The sequence below is a fragment of the Centropristis striata genome, chromosome 15 (genome assembly GCF_030273125.1).
Source record: "Centropristis striata isolate RG_2023a ecotype Rhode Island chromosome 15, C.striata_1.0, whole genome shotgun sequence".
Lineage (NCBI taxonomy): Eukaryota > Metazoa > Chordata > Actinopteri > Perciformes > Serranidae > Centropristis > Centropristis striata.
Window position 1 is genome coordinate 33,942,482 of NC_081531.1, and position 18,903 is coordinate 33,961,384.

The 18,903-nt window shown below is 36.0% G+C and overlaps 1 protein-coding gene across 4 annotated transcripts in view; it reads right to left on the reverse strand.

The window, feature by feature from the left end:
- Positions 1-1,746: 1,746 nt before the first annotated feature.
- Positions 1,747-18,903, reverse strand: part of mink1 (misshapen-like kinase 1) — a 48,034-nt gene continuing 30,877 nt past the window's right edge. For all 4 annotated transcript variants that reach the window (XM_059351602.1, XM_059351601.1, XM_059351604.1 and 1 more), the window contains 10 exons: positions 15,744-15,860; positions 15,029-15,140; positions 13,181-13,330; positions 11,649-11,792; positions 10,549-10,683; positions 10,314-10,414; positions 10,039-10,188; positions 8,941-9,100; positions 8,688-8,827; positions 1,747-6,816 (listed from right to left, as the gene is read on the reverse strand). In XM_059351602.1, coding sequence (XP_059207585.1) covers positions 6,733-6,816; positions 8,688-8,827; positions 8,941-9,100; positions 10,039-10,188; positions 10,314-10,414; positions 10,549-10,683; positions 11,649-11,792; positions 13,181-13,330; positions 15,029-15,140; positions 15,744-15,860 — 1,293 coding nt within the window. In that variant the 3' untranslated portion in view covers positions 1,747-6,732. The remainder of the gene's footprint in view (positions 6,817-8,687; positions 8,828-8,940; positions 9,101-10,038; positions 10,189-10,313; positions 10,415-10,548; positions 10,684-11,648; positions 11,793-13,180; positions 13,331-15,028; positions 15,141-15,743; positions 15,861-18,903) is intronic.

Consider the following 18,903-nt stretch of genomic DNA (forward strand, 5'->3'; position numbering starts at 1 on the left):
TTTCTGCTGCATTAAACTAGACAACAAGCTTAATGTTTGTCAATCGGAAATGATTAAGTACTGTGTTAGCTCACCCAAAAACTACATGTAGATATTCATCACAGTTTTACAACATTGTTGAGTCACAAGAGTTCAAGCAGGAGCTCAATTTGAGATTTCATTCTTCGTAAAAAGAGCGTCTTCCTGTTTTGTACTTCGCCAAATTCTTCACAACTTTCAACACAATTCAGACAATAAAAGACTATTAAATCAATGTTATTGTGGTGTTTTTATTGTGGCCTCATTTTAGAGCAAATAAAGTAGTTCGATGCGCCTCGCTAAGCTCGTCAAGCAGAGGTAGAAATGCAGGAAAGTATTCCAAGTAAAACTTTTATATTTCGCAACATGAGTATATGTTAATAAAGGGGCTGTACACAGCGTTCAGAGCAATACTATAGCGTTAAATAACTAATGCTATCATCTATTTTGTATTTATATCATGGCGTTACGGCGTCCTGATCAGAGAATTAAGTCACGTTCACGTCAGTGTTTAAAAGGGAGCCAACTGAAACAATTTAATTCTCAGTTTCTTCAAAGAGCTCAGATTAATAGAGAATTGGAGGTTATGTGCAGTGGATTTTTAGGGGGAGATAGCAGGTCAACAATAAATGCCACATAGAAGTGGTGACATCATCTGAAAGCTGGAACCTGAAGATTGAGTCAAGTTGTTCTGGTCTTAAATCTCTAATAAAAATGGATTTATTAATGAACTAAAGTAAACCTATTAGCGTGTATAAAGGTGCAGAACATTAATGTTTGGCTTTCTGAAGTACATATCCAGCTCAATTATGTCTCATAAGTTCTGTCAGCAATTTTGGGGGTGATATTATTTCTTACACACATCTGGTGCTGAATTGGGGGCTCTTTTTTTTTTTTTCCAAAGAATGGATACATCAATACACCAAGACCTTTGGAACAACACAGGACAATCCATGCTGTGATTTGGTTTCAAAAACTTCAGAAATTTTGGAAATTTCTGTCTTTTTAGTGATTGCATGATGAGCACTTCTGTTCTTCAAACTGCTGAGAAACCCCCGTACGCATCATACCTAGGAAAGCTATACATCTTCTGAAAAAAAAAAAAAAAAAAAAAAAACCCAGCAACTACTCCACAGCTGCCATGTTGAGAGCCATGTGTAGTCAATCTATTTGCTCTGAATTCAGCGTACAGCCACTTTAAAAGGAGAACTCCACTGATTTTACACACAACAGTCTGTTTCACCTTCACTGTTAGTGAGCATCACTCTGTGTTTAGTGTTTTAGGGAACAATTTCTACAAATCAATACATATCATTTTTAGTCCTCCAGCTATAAACCAACCGATTCAGATGTGTTAAAAACCACAAAGGTAACTATACATTTTTTTTTTTAAATTGTCCTAATTCAAGTGGATGCTGGAATCCACACCACAACTTTATCGGCAAACAGTATCGGTGAAATCACTTTCAGAGCACTTTCACGGATGATAGAGACATTAAATGACAGCCAATCAAAATCCATCTGTATTTATTTTATTTAGGTTCAAACTCTATAAATCAACAAATAAGGTCATTCTGCACCAAGGCAAATACAGCAAATACAACTGCCGGGCACAAAAATAAAATGTTTTATTTCCAACAAAAACATCCACGATTTATTTTTTAATGTCTACTCCTTTTTTTTTTTAATTTATCTTTTATATTTACTAATTTATTTAAAATGTTCCTCTTAATGTCAGTTTGTAGGAGTTCTTTGTTCAATGTTCTTGTGACTGAAAAATAAAAAAAATCAACAACAAACAAACAAACATTTAATTAATAGTTTTATATGAGAAATTACACGGTAAATTTCAATTAATTTAATACATTATAACATCCAGCCCTTATAGTAGTGCTCCTAAACAGACTTTGATGTGTATAATCTGTGGAGTTCGACTTTTGGGATTTTTTGTATCTCATGAGAAAAAATCTAAAAGTGTAGAAATGATAATCAAGTAGTTGTCTTTTATGTGTATTCTGTAATCGTCTCCTACTTATCGATGCTCTTTTCACTCACTAAATGCAAAACCTACAGCCAATATCCTCCACCAATCTGTGACTCTCCACTAGTGTCTTAACTACAGCCACAAGAAGACAGACTTGATTATTTTATGCTTTATTTAATGCTGCAGTAACTGACAGTCTACACACACACACAGCCGTATACTCGTTTCACTATAAACAACTTCTTATAGACTGATAACGCACTGACCAGTTCAACGACTGCTGAGTGAATGAGGGGAAAACAACAAACTCCATCTCTGTTATAACTTTTATCTCTTTGCCCTAAAATACATTGTGCTTTGATTAATAGAGCAGTACACATTTTTTATATAAATACAAATTTGTCTTATAGATGTACATTCACTTTGATTTCTCAATATAGACTAATTTACATATTTTATAAAATAGGCTTCTCAGAATATACCAAGCTACTTTCCCCACTACGATTAGATTACAACAAGAATAAGCGCTTTTTCTCATCTTTGCTGCATGAAACCTACGTTTTCTGAGCAGACGTCACACACGAGAGCTGGATCTGATCCGTGCACAAGTTTTCTCTACAAACATACGTATGGCTTTTCACTATGCTGGCTCTGACTGTGAGCACATCATTAAGATTAATTGGATGTGTTAGCTAATTGTTATTGCAATTTTTTCTGAATGGATTATCGTCTGATGGTCGTTTTTTTTATTTTTTATAGATAATATACGTGGTGCCAAAGAAGCATTTCAAGTCCATCTACGGAATATTCTGGATTCGACTAATTGCACTTAAGTGGCACATAAATGATATTGAGGGAGCAAATATAGTTATGCCTCTTCTGAGATTTCAAGTAAGAGACAAGTGTGTAGGGTGTGTGGGGGGGCTCATAACCCATCCTTAAACCTCTCACCTTCCCAACTCCAAGGCACTGCTTTAACTGTAAACATGGCAGATTGATAAAAAATTATGATTTGAGCGTAAAAAGCACGAGTGCCAGAGCTCCTGGTGGATTGTAACTGTGACATTTAAAATGTAAGTCATGGCACATAACAGATATTCAAGAATAAAAACACATTCGCTAAAAAGGGGAAAACAACTCTGATACAGTACTATATACTCTATTTCAATGGCTTACATGCACACCAAGTATCTGCTCGAGATATATTTGTAAATGTATGAAGTGAAAGTGCATTCCATGCCCATTTACAGTTTGTTTTATAATCTCACCATAAAATTAACCATCTATTTATATAATCTTTGATAAATGCTCTCTGCCCTGACCTATACTGCATTCCTAATGGCTTTCTTTTTTCGCCCGCGTGGAACGTATCTTCAGAGTCTCCTATTGATCACTAGCCAAGATTCCTTTCATAATAAGAAAAAGCTTTTTATACTGGCAGTTTCACAGAAAAAAAAAATGACAGCTGCATTCTTTTAACATTACAGCTTCTATTTATAGGCTGATGAGCTAACTTGTTGAAAAATGAGGATATTTTTCCGGATAAGATGCATCACAGGAGTACAGAAAATCTGTCTTCACTGTAATATGCCTGCCTGTTGGTCTCAGAGTGCTGTGGAAGCACAGTGGTGTTTCTGAACAAAAAAAAAAACGTTATTCATGTGCCAACGACAAATTAAGAATCCTTTTCTTGGCAAGATCCGCCGTGTGTCGCAGCCTCTGATTGGTTAAGGTTCGGCATTGACCCCCGAGTACGTAACACTTTGGAGTTTTGGGCTATTTTGGCTTTTTTTTTTAATGCTTTTCATTCTGCCTGTATATACCACTTTAAAACATGTTTTCCATGCCATGTTGGAGTAATTTCTTTCAGCAAACAGCAGCTTTTTGACCTGATAAATATTTCTTCTCTTGGACTTACTGGGTCAACATTTTCAACCCATAGAATTGTTTTTTTATTTTTAGAACACAATCATGCTCATTGAAAAATTTTAAATGTTGAATACAAATATAACCTAGAAAAGGTAAAATGAGGAGAACATCTAGTTCTTTATTTTTGTACTAAATATATTTGACCTTATCTCTGGTTTTACTTGGGTTATCATCATCAAACAAAAACTGGCATGTTGATTTAATCATGGCACCTCGAGGGGGTTAAGAGAAAAAAATACTGATTTCCAGCCTGATCTGAAAAAGGTATAAAGTGTGAAAAAAGCCTGCAGTTTTTGCCGCCGTTATCTGTGTCCCTGGGGGCGCAACTCTGCTCTTTGTTCTCTTGGCTTGTATTGCAAAATAGCTACATTTACAACAGCAGAAACTGCATCAGAAAATATGATGCAGAGGATGTTAAGGATGTTTTTTTAGAGTAAACATTTTACAGTGTTTGGGCTGGCTGGGAAATTCAGCCGTGTTCAGCCAGAGAGAATTAGCCAAAGCTGCAGCTGCAGAGAGGAGGATATGGCTGCTGGTGCTAAAACTGCCCTCCCAAATCTAATTTTTCTGCTGCAATGAATGTGAGCATGGGCGGATTTTGTTGATTGCTGTTGCTGACGACACAGAGCAACTGAATGAAGTGTATTTTAAAATCAATTTAAAAGAAGTTATGCCAGTCTTAGTGTCAATATAGCACCTGAACCAATCACATAGCACCTAATGCTACGCAGTATTGCCAAGAAAACAAGTGACATTTATTAGAACAAAGGGAAATAACACAACTACTTCCTGATAATTCTGCCCCATACTTTTACCGTACTGCCTGTTGTATAAGAGCAACAAAAATTAATTGATTGATTGCCATTAAAAGGTGAAAAATAATCACTTTCTCCCTGAAGCTCCAAGTAAATAAATTTGAGAAAATATGGCAGATATGTAAAGTTTATATTTCCACAAATCAACCTTCTTTTGTTTAAGTCTTTTTCCATATTATATGGGTGTGCTTGCATGTCTATTATTGTAAAAAATAACATCCTCTTTAAAAACAAAAGCACCCCATGTTCTATTTTTGGTTCAAATTACAATGTAAAAAGAACATTTAAAAAATAGTAGAGATGATAACATATTAGTGAAAAATGCAGCAGACTTTTTTTATATACAGAAAGGAACATTGGTCAGTGATCTATAAATTAAATCTTTATAGTCGCCATCTGAGCTCTACTCCCTTTGGCCTTGATTCATACCCTTGTTGCAGAATATGCGGTGAACTTTGGCAGAATGTATAGATATAAGATATATTAAGTCTCATGTGTTCCAGCCGTCTTCTCCAAAGTGCCTGATGAGATGGAGTCCTCTGTGGTATTGCAGAGTCACCCTACATTAAATCTTTCCACTGGCCTAAAGACAAATAATGAACTGAACCACACTAAGCTGTTCTCTCAACAAAGATCCACACTAACGAAATAGTCTAAGAACTGAAATATAATACAGTAGAGCAGATCACTGTGGTAGGAGGGTGAAAGAACCACAAAAATGATCTCTCTTAGTCACTATAATCTCAGTGACGCCTCGATGTCCCATCCTTTCTCTCTCCCCCGAAGGTGTCATCATACCCCATGAAACTACCAGCCAAATACACAAACTCCCCCTCTCAAACAAAGACTCCACAGAATAGCATATATTGCAATATAATGGCAATATAGTTACAGTAAAATTAAGAATACCAGTAGGCTAATACCAATACACAATCACTACATATAAATAACAAAGTCTTGTATTTTGTAAATCTATGAAAACAAAAAGTTTAGATACAAGACTGATCAAATAATGGATGGCTTCACCTCGGCCATAGAAAAAAAGGCAAAGCAGGAGATTTCACATTACTGATTCTGCACATTTATGAGACTTCTGATTGGCTTTTTTTGATCATTTATTTATTCATTTTTAAATCTACTTTGCTTTTGAAGCATTCAAGGCTTACTTACTGTGATTAAGAGTTGCAACATCATTTACCATTCAGGCCAGAAAAAGTTAGTGAAAGCCGGACTTCAGGTTACTGTACATAACTAAAAGATACTTCAACAAGCTACTCTGTCCTGACCTTAATATCCCTTTGTCATATTTTTATGTACTAAATCATTCCTTTAAGCCTCCCTGAAGTTGTGGGAGCCCCAAAACAATGGGGGGTCCACAAGCCACTACAGATGGGCGTTCCAGCATTTTATTATTGGACGTCCATGTGTCCGGTGGGAACACACTGAATGGAGGTTATATAGAAGGCCTGCAAATGATTCAGATCTAAGTGTAAGGTGCTACCTATTTACAGCTTCATTTCAACATACAGTATTGGTAAATAATGCCTTCTTCAAAACGTACTGTAGAACCATCGAGGAATGTTTTCAACATACTTCACAATTAGGAACTAAATAGTTACGACTGAACACGGGTCCACCAAGTAAATTAAATCAAGACAAGAATATTTACAGTACAAATCAATAGATGGTATTAACATTTGAAGCTTATCAGTGATTTTTCATGGTGATTCCAGGGAGAGTGTTATCAGGGGCCCTCTGTAAGAAATTGTGTCTGAAGGAGAGTACATGTAGGCTGGGATGGATTGAAAGATTGTTTGTCTGTGTGTGTGTGTGTGTGTGTGTGTGTGTGTGTGTCTATCTTTGGAGCATGAGGGAGAAAGAGCGAGGGAGAGAGGTGTTTGTGTGCATGCGCTTGTGAGAATAACGGATGCACTTCCTTCTCTGAACCCTGCTGGGTTCCACACACTGACCAGAGCAGCTGTTCCTTCACCAGTTCATGATGCAGTTTCTGTTCAACGTCATGAAGTACACCTGGCTGCTGCCTCCAGAGCGCACGGATGCAAAGAACACCTGAGGGACAGCACAGACACAAAGGATATGCATGTCTTCAAATCCAGCTTCTATTAACCCTGTGGAGTTTTGGGGCTATTTTGGTGGTTTAAGAATCCTTTTTATTCTGCCTTTATTTACCGCAATACAAAATGGGTAACACTTTACAATAACCATCATTTATAGATGGTAAACAGATAGTTTATTAAAGATTATTCATCATTTATAAACTGTATATAAGCCATTTAGAATGGTAAATAGAAAATGTATTAATGTTGAATTATAATTTATAAATGCCAAATAGATGGTATATTAATGTAAGCTGATATTTACTTTACCATTAACAAACAATTACATAATCATTTTTAGTTTATTCATAGTTTTGCACTCATTATAACATTTTTAACACCAATGTTAAGTATGTAAATTAGTTCAAAATTATTCATATACCTTTAAGAAATTGTTTGAAAACATTTGAAGATTAAATATGTATAGCAATTTGTAAATTGTTAATAATTGGTTTATAAACCATCTATAAACATCACTTAGATGGTTATTGTAAAGTGTTACCACAAAATGTTTACCATACCATGTGGGTGTCATTTTCTTCAGCTCAACTATATGACATGATAATTATCTTTTCACTTTGACTTACTGGATCGACATTTTGTACCCAAATAAACCCCCCATAAAATAAGATTTTGTAAATGATGTTTTTTTACTTTCACAAATACAAACATGCTCAACGAAGAGTTTTAAATGTTTGCAAATATACCATATAAGAGCATAGCATCTAGTTTTTATTTTTATAAAAAATATTTTTGACCTTATCCCCTGATTTACTTATCATCATCAAGCAAAAGCTGGCATGGAGTTTCAAGCCTGTACTTTAGAGGGAAGTTGATGAAGAAGTCATGTGATCCGATCATGCTGGCGTGACCGGCGACTTCAGAGGATTAATGACCCTACTGTCTTAAACTTAAAAGCTCCACTCAAAAATGTCATTTTCCTATTTTTATGTCCCCTGAAATGTCTGCCCTTAATTTTACTGACTTGTATCTGTGCAAAGTATGGGTCATGGGTGACGATCAACCTATCTTGATGCAGCAATGCTCTGCATAATTCTGTGACATGTGATTACAATATCTCTGACATATTATCTGGCCTTTCGTATGTTTCCCGTGAACTTAGAGCAACCAAGGTTGTTGGGAACATCTGGGATAAAACTCAACAAAAAATATAACATAGGCCTAGTCAATTTTAGACACTTTAATGCAGAGGTGTCAAACTCTGGCCTGTGGGCCAAATTTGGCCCGCAGTATAATTATATTTGGCCCGCAAGGAAATACCAAATGACAACCAGAGCTGGCACGCCGGTATTATACAGCGCAAATAATACTACAAATCCCAAATTAAAGTTGTCTTTATGCACTTTTTCTTGCTAGTCCAAGGCATGGGCTTGAATGGCTGCACATTCATTGAAGGATATTATTATTAGTCATTTGGTTTATTGTTGTTATTTTATTCTTACATTTATTTTTAGCCTGTGGAAAAAGATTACTGTTAAATTTAAATTTAAAGAAGGCCGCATATAAAATAAAGGGACATATGATTTTTATTTAAATTTTATTTAAGAAATGAATGCCATTGATGTGTTTGTTTGTTTTATTTGATATTGGATTTTGCATGTTTGCAATATTAAGTTATATCAAGCTCTGCTTGTTCCATTTTGTTTGAACTTGTGTAGGTCGATTTTCTCAATAAATATCAATGTTGGCCCGCGACTTTGTCCAAGTTTTAAATTTTGGCCCACTGTGTATTTGAGTTTGACACCCCTGCTTTAATGCATAAACGTTACGTATTATAACTTGGAGTGTTTGCATCTCTCTTACCTTGTCATTTCGCTCACAAAGGAACTTCAGCCTCTGAGCTCTTTTGTGCATGAAGACACCATCCAGGTGGCCGGTCTCCACCGAACGGATCTCGATGGCCTTTTCTCCCCATCCCATAATCTGGTTTGAGCAGATGTGAGCTGCGAGGCAAAAAAGGTAGCATCAGCATTAGGCAAGTTGATTACAGTTCATACAGACGGTTTATCACTTTTATAGTCTTCTATGCCAGTTTGTTTTTGGATTGGACTCGCACCAACAGATGTGGGCATCTCGCCCCACTGCAGGACGACGTCCTTAATGATGCGTCCGTAGGTGTTGACGTAGACGCCCTCGTCTTCATAGCACAGCAGCATCTCCATGCCGTCTGAGCTGGGCAGGAACACGATGGCGTGCGGTGTCACGTGACTCTGGATCTGTTTGAGATGAAAACAGAAGGGATGAGCTCCTGCAGGTTTCTCAACTCAACTCAACTTTATTTGTAAAGCACTTTAAAACAACCACAGCCGCAACAAAGTGCTGTACATAAACAAACAGAACAAGAGACAATAAAATAAATAAAACAGGAATAAACACTAAAATAAATAGATTCATTGCTTTTTAAAAAAAACAATTTAAAAAACAATAAATAAAAGCAAACCATAAAACACTAAAAACAAGAGCAGAGTCTCATGCGTGGTTAAAAGCCAAGGAATAAAAATAGGTTTTAAAGGAACACTCCACCGTTTTTTCATATTAAAACATGTTATTCGGGTAAGTAAGACGAGTTGATACAGACCTCTTGCGTCTCAATGCGTGCACTCAATCACCCTGGCGCGCGGAGCTACTTGGCTAGCACTTAGCTTAGCCCAGTTCATTCATTAGGATCCAAACAGATGGACAGTTAGAAGCGACCAAACTCCTCCACGTTTTCCCTATTTAAATACAGCTACACGAGTAGTTAAACGACCAAGTATGGGGACACAAAATAAAACGTGGCGCTTTTCTAAGCGGATAAAAAGGAGAACTATAATGTATGGCGGAATAGCACTTGGGAGCACTTCGACTCGGCGCAGTAATATCATCACTCCTGACGGAAGTGAGAGGGAGCGGAAGTGATGATATTACTGCGCCGAGGGAAAACGTGGAGAAGTTTGGTCGCTTCTAACTGTCCATCTGTTTGGATCCTAATGAATGAACTGGGCTAAGCTAAGTGCTAGCCAAGTAGCTCCGCACGCCAGGGTGATTGAGTGCACGCATTGAGACGCAAGAGGTCTGTATCAACTCGTCTTACTTACCCGAATAACATGTTTTAATATGAAAAAACGGTGGAGTGTTCCTTTAAACACTGCTGTCTGACGGCTGTGGAACTCACATGTACGGGGATATAAATGTCATAGTTGTTTCCAGAGTCGACGTCGATGGCGTGGAAGCCGGCGCAAGAACCGTAGATGACCTTCAACCTCTGACCCTCCTCCACTGTCAGGTCAACCAGAACGGGCCTGTGTGGCAGGTCTGCAAAAGACTGGTTAAAAGGAGTGGAGGGGGTCGGGAGCAGAAAGTGAGTGAGAGAAGAAAATCAACTTGAATGCTCTTCCGGTCGACTGATCACGCATATCTAATCCAGCTCACAGGAAAGGGGAGACTTACCTTGAAGGCCATGAATTTGTGATACGGTTTGGGCGCCCAAGCATACACTTCCACTGCATTCTTCAAAGCAATCACCAGGAACTTTATCCTCTCATATTTCACTGGATAGAACAACCACAAGGCCGTCTGACATCAGATACTTGAAATCAATAATTCACTGTGCCAAATGCATTCATGAGAAGTTCTCCGGAGTGGAATAGACAGCGGTGATAAACAGTCGTCATCTGTTACTCACCCACTTTGTAGTGCACGCAACCCTCCATCTCCCCCACAGTGGTCCAGCCCTGCTTCTTCTCCACCTCAGGGTCATTGTGGAGGATCTTGTTCCTCAGCCAGGCCAGGTAGTAGACACGCACCTTGTTTTTCTTGCCTTAACAGACACAGAAGGAGATCACTTACAAAGAGACTTATCTCACATTTCTTGAAGTGACATTCAGCTTTTTTTAGGGGGAGATGGCAGGTAAACAGTATGTTCCACAGCTGTGGTGTACATCATGTGAAAGCAACTCTTTGTGCTAAGATGTTATGCTAATACATTTTTAATATAAACAAATGTTTAAATCACTTAACTAATAAAATGAATTTAGTGTTAAAAAGTTAAGAACATTATGATAGGAGTATTTTAAGTCATTTCCCGTGCTCAACTATGTCTTATTGTTGCCGCAATTTTTGGGTTGAAACCATTTGGTGCTAAATTGTACATTTTTCTAGAATAGATTTTAAAAAATGTCAAAAAATTCTCCAAAATATCACATTAAGACCTTATCATGGAAAAACTAACACATCGTCTGACAATGCAAGTTGGAAGAAAAGTGGGAAAAACTGACATTATTTAGGACACAAAACAGTGACAGTTTAAAGGATACATGCTTAAGTCACAAGAACAGAAACAGACGACTGATTACAAGGAATGTAACTCCTAAGCAGTGATTTGATTTTTGATTTTTTTTTGTGGGATTTGTATGGTTGTTTTTCTTTTGGTGTCCCCTTTGTTATTGCTTTAAAAAAAGAAGACACCAAGTCCCTGAGGAAGCCTAGAGAAAAATCTATGCTGTGATTTGGTATCAAAAACTTTCTACAAGAATTGCATTTTTTTTGCCAATTTTGTCATTTCCTCCAAACCCAAATTTACAGTGCACATGAATAAAAACAGCTTTCCTGTTACTTTGAAGAGCAATGCCAAAATTCAGTGCAAAATAAGCACTCTGCAGGCATTAGCACAATTTGGTGTCTTGTGTTTGGCATCCCATTAAAGACGGTAGTCTTATGCCAAAAGTACAGACAGATTTAACCGACTGTAGAGAGAGCACACTGACGATGATGATCAGTAATGACCTGATATGGTGATGAGCAGGTTGAGGCCCTCCAGGACGTCCATCTGTTGGAACCTGCGGGAGTTGATGAGGGGGTAAACTTTGCCCTGACCACTACGGTCCAGCAGCTTCAGACCGTTCTCTGTGCCCACCAACAGGTTCACACCTAGGGACAAACACATGCACAAATTAATAGCTTATTAATTTTGCATAAAAAGGATGTAAATATTGCATCAGCTGTAGCTGCAGCTAGACGTTTTTTTCGCAGTGAATTATTATCATTATTATGTATGTAAGGGCCAATAAGGGCCAGTTCATCAATAATAATTTAAGTTAAAAACAGTTAAAAATGAATGATGATAATTTCATTGTAATTCATGCAATGCTAAGAGTATGTTAGTTTAGAATATACAATTAGAAATGTTTAAAGGGTTAAAATTTTTCTATGCAAGATTGAGGACTGGGTGGAGGTTATACATAATATTTATGTGATGGAAAAATTAACTTTCTCCGTGAGACTGGAGGAGGACAGATTTAAAAGAATATGGAAAAATTGGGTAGAGTACATAAAATCAATTAGATCTGACTTTATCTGAGATGGCCATCATTAGAAGGACAAGTACCCTGGTTCATAGCTACAGAAGTTGAAAAATTATGTTTTTTATTGTTTTTTTTCCTGTTATTTGTATTTCTAAAATTTTGCTACACTGGAACAAAATGCTGTTTGATTAGTCATAATTTTTGGATGACATTGGATGACTACTATTTCAGTTGCACAATTTTATTGGAGTGAATAAAAATGTAAAGTTAATTTATATCTGATCCAAGATGAAAGATGGCAAGTGTAATCTGAAGATGTATTATTGGAGGGGTTTGATTTATGTAAACCAGATGTATGCAAAATGTTTGTTAAAATGTTCAATAAAAAGAAAGTAAAAAAAAAAAAAAATGTTTCTATGTCTTTAAATTTTACATTGCGATGTCACTATATAGTGGTAACTATGGTAACTGACTGTGTATCTTAAGTTTCGTTTTTAGTCAGAACATGGTGGAAGCAACACAGTCTTTTGACCGTGCGTCGGGCTTGTAATTTACTTTGTTGTTTTTAAGTAAACATTTCAAAAGACAAAGAAGTTGTCATGTCTCGTCGCTCGTGTGGAAAAGGAGTGTTTTTATCGACTGACTATAGAAGTGGCGCAGTTAAGAAGGAAGACCAAACGGAGTGCCGCTACAATGTAATTATTATTTGAAATCTTGTATGCTTTCATTTGCACATCGTTACCTGCTGCAACCCTACCACCACAATTAATTTTATTTGGAGAAAGAATAAAGAAAGAGAGCTTTAAAGAATATGTGATGTCAACTATTAACTTATCTGCTTTTAAGCCAATTAGAAGATGGTGAAATGGGACTTTCCAGGTCATATTGTTGAGACCATCATATTTTTTAGCAACAGTTTGTAACATAAGAAAACACAGTTTTGCAGTTTTTGCAACAAAGAAGGAGTAGAGGGGATTTTTGTATTTAAAACTCAAGTATTGAATGTGTTCTCACCCCAGAGTGCAGCACACAGGATCTCAGAGTTGAACCTTTTCTTGTACTTGCGGATCTCAGGTGTGTCATTTGGCGGGCGTGTGTTGGTGGGATTGACATTAACCATGGATCCTTTCCTCACCTCCATCTTCAGCTGCTCAAACCTGGAGCCTAAACAGGGACGCCACAGTGGAAAGGGGTTAAGTGAGAAAGTAAAACAAAACCGGGGCAAAAAGGTACAAGGTTTTGAATAAGACACAATTCTCTCTCTCTAAACATATAACTTGCTTCCTTTTTTAAAGGATTGTGTTGTAATGTAAAAGAAAAAAGCTAAATCATGAACAGACTTTACATAATAACAGGGTTCCTTGAGCTTAAGGCATCTTTTTTTATAGTCACTCAGACCACTTATATGACAACAAACACTGAAGAGAAAAAAAAGACATATACTTATAAAAAATATAAGATCTTAAACATGTTTTTTATGTTAGTGACAGAAACGAGGGTAGAGCAGAAACGGGAAATACCCAGCATTTGCTGGCCAGTTTTCCCAGCTATTTTAGCTTTCTCTGCATGTGGGATCCACTGCCCTGATTCCCATCATGCACTTGTATGCATGGCCTTGTACTGGTTTCAGCCATGCTACAAAATCTTGGTTAAATAGTCAACATTCATCGACTTTGTAGTTATGTTTTAAAAAAACCCTGCAGAGCCTATTATTTTGAGTTTCCACAATGCTTTGGAAATACTGATGCAAGAAATTTTAACACCAATTAAGGACTTATTTTTAGATGAATTAATTCAATGCCTTTGAGCTGTTTCTAGGATCTGCAGGAACCCTAGTTAATTTTCCCCAAAGTATTTCATTGTACAAAAAACAATGTCAAAGGTTAACCCATTGACGCCGGGAAAGCATTACAGCATTTCTACCATTAAAACCGGGAGCGCTGTTGCGTCACTCTACCATTAAGGCCGGGACAGCGGATATGTCATTTTGTAGTATTTATATTTTTTTCCACCTATTTTCGGTCTCTTGGCCAATGAAATGCATCAGAATCATGATCAGAATACATACGGGAGTGTCGCAATGCAACATCAGACTTTTCCAGAACTTATAAATCATGGAGGAAGACGACTATAGCGGAGGAGCTCAGCAGTAAGTGAAATATTTCCCCCCAAAGAACAGACAGATTTGTGGCCATCTGGAGATAATAATAATATTATTAATAATATATTAATATTAATAATAATAATAGGCTAATTGATTGTGATGATATAAGAAATCATGACTGTTTGTCTTATATTACTTTATGCGTCGTTGAGTACCCTGAAAAGTGCAATATATAAAATGTATTATTATTATTCATTATTATTATTATGATAATTATTTTATTTTTTATTACAGTAGGCTAATGAGAACTATGTCTTGTTCTTCCAGTGGTCATATCATGTTTGCATCTTGCTAATGGGCATGTATTAGTATTATGCATAGGATTTTTTATTCAGTCAAATGTGACATTTGCTGAGTTTGTTGATTTTTAAAAAAACTTTATTGAAGGTTTGGACAAATAAACTCAACTTTGTATGAAAGCCACGGGTATAAGCTCTCAAATACTTTTTGAATTTCATTTTTATCTGCTACAGAGGCTGAAAAATCTATTATTTAGTAGGTTGTTTGTTTAGCAGAAAAACTTCAGGTTTTAGGAGGTCATTTGAAAATCGCCCATAGGTTTTCCAGGCATTTTTTCCAGGCGCTTTAGGCCTTAATGGGTTAAGGTAGTGAATGCTTTTGCAATCACCTGTAACTTCCTTGTTTAATGTTGAAAAGAAACTCTGAGCAGATGTTGCTGTGAGCAGCTTCAGACTCACCAGTGACAGACATGTTGTCCCCTGTGCTTCCTGGTGACTGGTACATGCCCAGATCCACAAAGGTGGTGAAGGAGGACTTGCCAGAAGCTTTAACCAAACCTCTGGACTGATACTGGAGGAGCAGAAAGGGAGGAAGACTTGTTTAAGTCAACATCATGTCTATCAGACGTAATGTTAAAAACAGGTGTTTTCTGTTTCTATGTGGCATTAACTCCGTTAAACATGCCAAATCAGTAGCCATTTTTAAAAACAGATTAAAAACCAATCTTTTTTCAACAGCATTCGGTTGAACTGTGTACGTGTGGTTGTGGGAGTGGGTGCACATGTGTGAGTAAGTAAGTGTATATGTTGTGAATATGGCATAGCTTGTCTACCTGCACTCTTCAATTCATTTGTAATTGATTTTTTTTTTTCTAATTGTTTGTATTTGCTTGTTTTCTGTTGTTTTGTTTTGTTTTTCAACTGTAATTATGTATATATTGTGAAGCACATTGAGTCTGCCTTGTGCATGAAATGCGCTCTATAAATAAAGTTGAATTGAATTGAATTAAAAAAACAGTTTTAAGACATTTATTTTTTTTTACAATGGTGCACTATTAACTTGAAATTCAATGTGTTATGATTGGACTTCATGGCTGGAAGGATGGCACATAGGGAACACATAAAAATAAACCAGGAATTTAGGACTGATATATTTAGCATCAGTAAAACTTGCGTCATAAACAGAGTCCTTCCCAGGGGAGGAGTGAGTGGCTGAATCGGTGGGGGAGTGGGAGGGCTGAACCACATCTGGCAAGTTAGTGTATCCATTATGGCTCCGCTTCTCCGGGGTCTTTCATGTACAAGAGAAACAAACACACAGAAACAAACAGAAACAAACTATGTATTACATACAGATAATAAAAGACTGGGGTCTGGGCTGAATTCATTTTATGCAGTTGTTTTAGTTTCAGAATGGCAAGGTAAGGCAAGGCAAGTTTATTTGTATAGCACAATTCAACACAAGGTAATTCAAAGTGCTTTACATACACATTAAAAACAGCAAGACACAATTGAAAACAGTAAAAACAATTAAAACAATTAAATAAAAAAAAAGTCAATTAAAAGTCAATTAAAACAGGGAAATAGAAATAAAAATATATAAAAAGGATAAAATAAGATACAGCAGGATAAAAAAAAGAGATAAAATAATAAAAAGCACAAGTCAAACATTGTGTAGTTAAAAAGTAAGGGCAGTAGAGTAGAGCAGATAAGTGTTAAAGTTAAGAGTACGCTGCAGTAAACAATAGTGTTTTTAGTCCTGATTTAAAGGAGCTGAGCGTTTGGGCAGACCTCAGATCTACAGATAGTTTGTTCCACAGGTGAATGACATTTTAATTCAAAGTTTTGAGGAACTGAATTGTAATTCCTATTAAATTTAGGATTTTTCTTCCCCATGTTGTTGGAAAAAATATTTTATTAAATACCAACATCAGTATATTTCTATTTATTTGTTTTACAAAGGTAAATTTGTCTATTTGTTTACAAAAGCAATGTTTAAGTCGAGCGGGATGTTGCTTTACATAAACACACAGTGAGGCATAAAGTTTATTAAATAAAAAAAAAATAAAAAAAACAGGTATTAGATTTGAATCTGGACTGACTTTCTCAAGGGCACTTCAGTCCTGGGATTCGAACTGGCGACCCTCCAGTTATAAGCCCAATTCCTAACCTCTAGGAACATCAGAAACCATGGGCAGCTATGGACTGCTCATGGTTTCTAATGTTCAAAAAACTCATTGTGTTTCTCATACTGTGAGCCTACATATACCTGTTTAGCCTGTCTGAAGCACTCCGTTTTACCACCTGTTTCTGTTTCTTTAAGAGCCCGTCCCAAAAATACTATTAAAAAATATATATTTTACGGTATTTATGTAGCACCAAGACCTTTATAATCCAAAAGACAGCATGTATGTGTCAAATGTAGGGTGTATGTAACAATCCTGTAACATGAAGTATTGTTGTTGTTTTGTTTTGTTTTTGTTTGTTGTTTTTCTCCTCTTGTCTTTTCCTGTCTGTTGTCTATTACGAGTTTGTCACGCTGATTTTGAGCCTGATCTGTCTCCGTTTGTTTTCAGGATTGTTTTGTTGGTGTTTATTTGTAAAACAGAGAATATAATTGTTCTGTATGATAATTGAAAAATCACAAATAAAGTGATAAAAAAAAAAAAATGTAGGGTGTATGTCAATTGTGCATAAAAAAGAAAAAGAAGCCTCGAAAGATAATCCCCCTCTATCCATCTCAGTTAGTACCACATCTAACACATATTCAGTGATATAATTAATCTCATTTGTACATTGGTATAAGATGTAACCTGGATATTTAAATTGGACATTCTAGGGGGTGACATAATGTGGGGGTGCCACTGTTCTAATGTGAGAATTAAAAGCAGAAAGCAAATTTACTCTATGTGTGAAAGTAATCAAAATTCCACTGTATAATGTAATTTTATCCATAATGCCAGACAAATTATTAACTTCATATCTCCCACTGACATCCAGTAATGTCACTGTATCTTGGCAAAAAAAATATTTGACGCTTTTTTTAAATTTTCAAATGCACAAACACACAGAACTATTGCACTTCAGTGAAGGTGTCACTTCCCACGTTCAACTCATTATGCGCCACCTGCACAATGTGTGCTGTCTGTCACTGAATCATATTGCTGTCTCTCCAAAAAACTCAAAGATTTATGCCAAAAAAAAAACACAGGGAGACTTTAGGCATATACAAAATAAAAACATATTTAGTTGGTACTGATCCTATGTAGATGTGTATAACAAGTTTGCTACAGTTCTCACGGTCAACTTAAAGTTTGTCTGTGAGCTTTCCAGCAGCACTACTTTTTCCTAAAAATCCTGGAAATGACCAGAAACAGATATGCAATACTGACGCTGTGGCTACATAATATTATGGTCTATAGATAGGAAAATCTGCACTTAACCCATAAGAACCCAGACCCATTTATCCTTAAAGGAAAATTATGTGGGATATACCACATAGAACACATTTATAAAGATCTGTGATGTGACATATATTTTTATGATATTTCTTATTTTAATATAAATAAACTCGACACCTTTTCTGCTTACAGAAACACAAATTTCCCTTTTCTCTGCATCTCCACAACATATATTAAAAATTGTGACATTAATAGTGCTGTTTAACAACAAATTATTTTTCAGATTTGTTTTTAAGTAAAAAAAAAAAAATCAATCAATCAATAAATAATAAATAAAAACAAAAAACAAATAACAAACCCTAATAGCGTTAAATGCAATAAAGGACACCCTATTAACAGATTAGAATTGTTAAATGGGTTTAAACTTAAGCTAGTAACAAAAAATAAGCTTTTTGAAATTAGTTACTTTTTTTACACCAGGGTGTTGAGTATGTGTCACTTAGGGATTTAATGAGTTAAGATGAAACATAAAGCTGAATATGGGAGATTCTAGAAGATTTAAAGTGTTTGTTACACCCGTGTCACCGTGGGTTCTTATGGGTTAATTATATCTTGTGGAACTCTGAATTTACAAAGGTGTCCTTTCCAATGAGGGAAACTGGCTACCTGATGTTTTTGGGTTATAAGGAAGGACATTAATTTACTTATAATTATTATTATTAATTATATTAAAAAAAAATAGCATTTTCTCTCAAAATGGAAATTGAGATTTTTGAAAAAATTCTTTGTTTTTTTGTTGTTGTTTTTTTAACGAATCTTCACTTATTTCCAGATGTGTATTTGCTACATCACTGTCAATCGTAATGGGACAGAGCATTTTCATTGTATTGTCTGTATTACGTAATAAGTAATTAGATATTTGTTTTCTGTGGC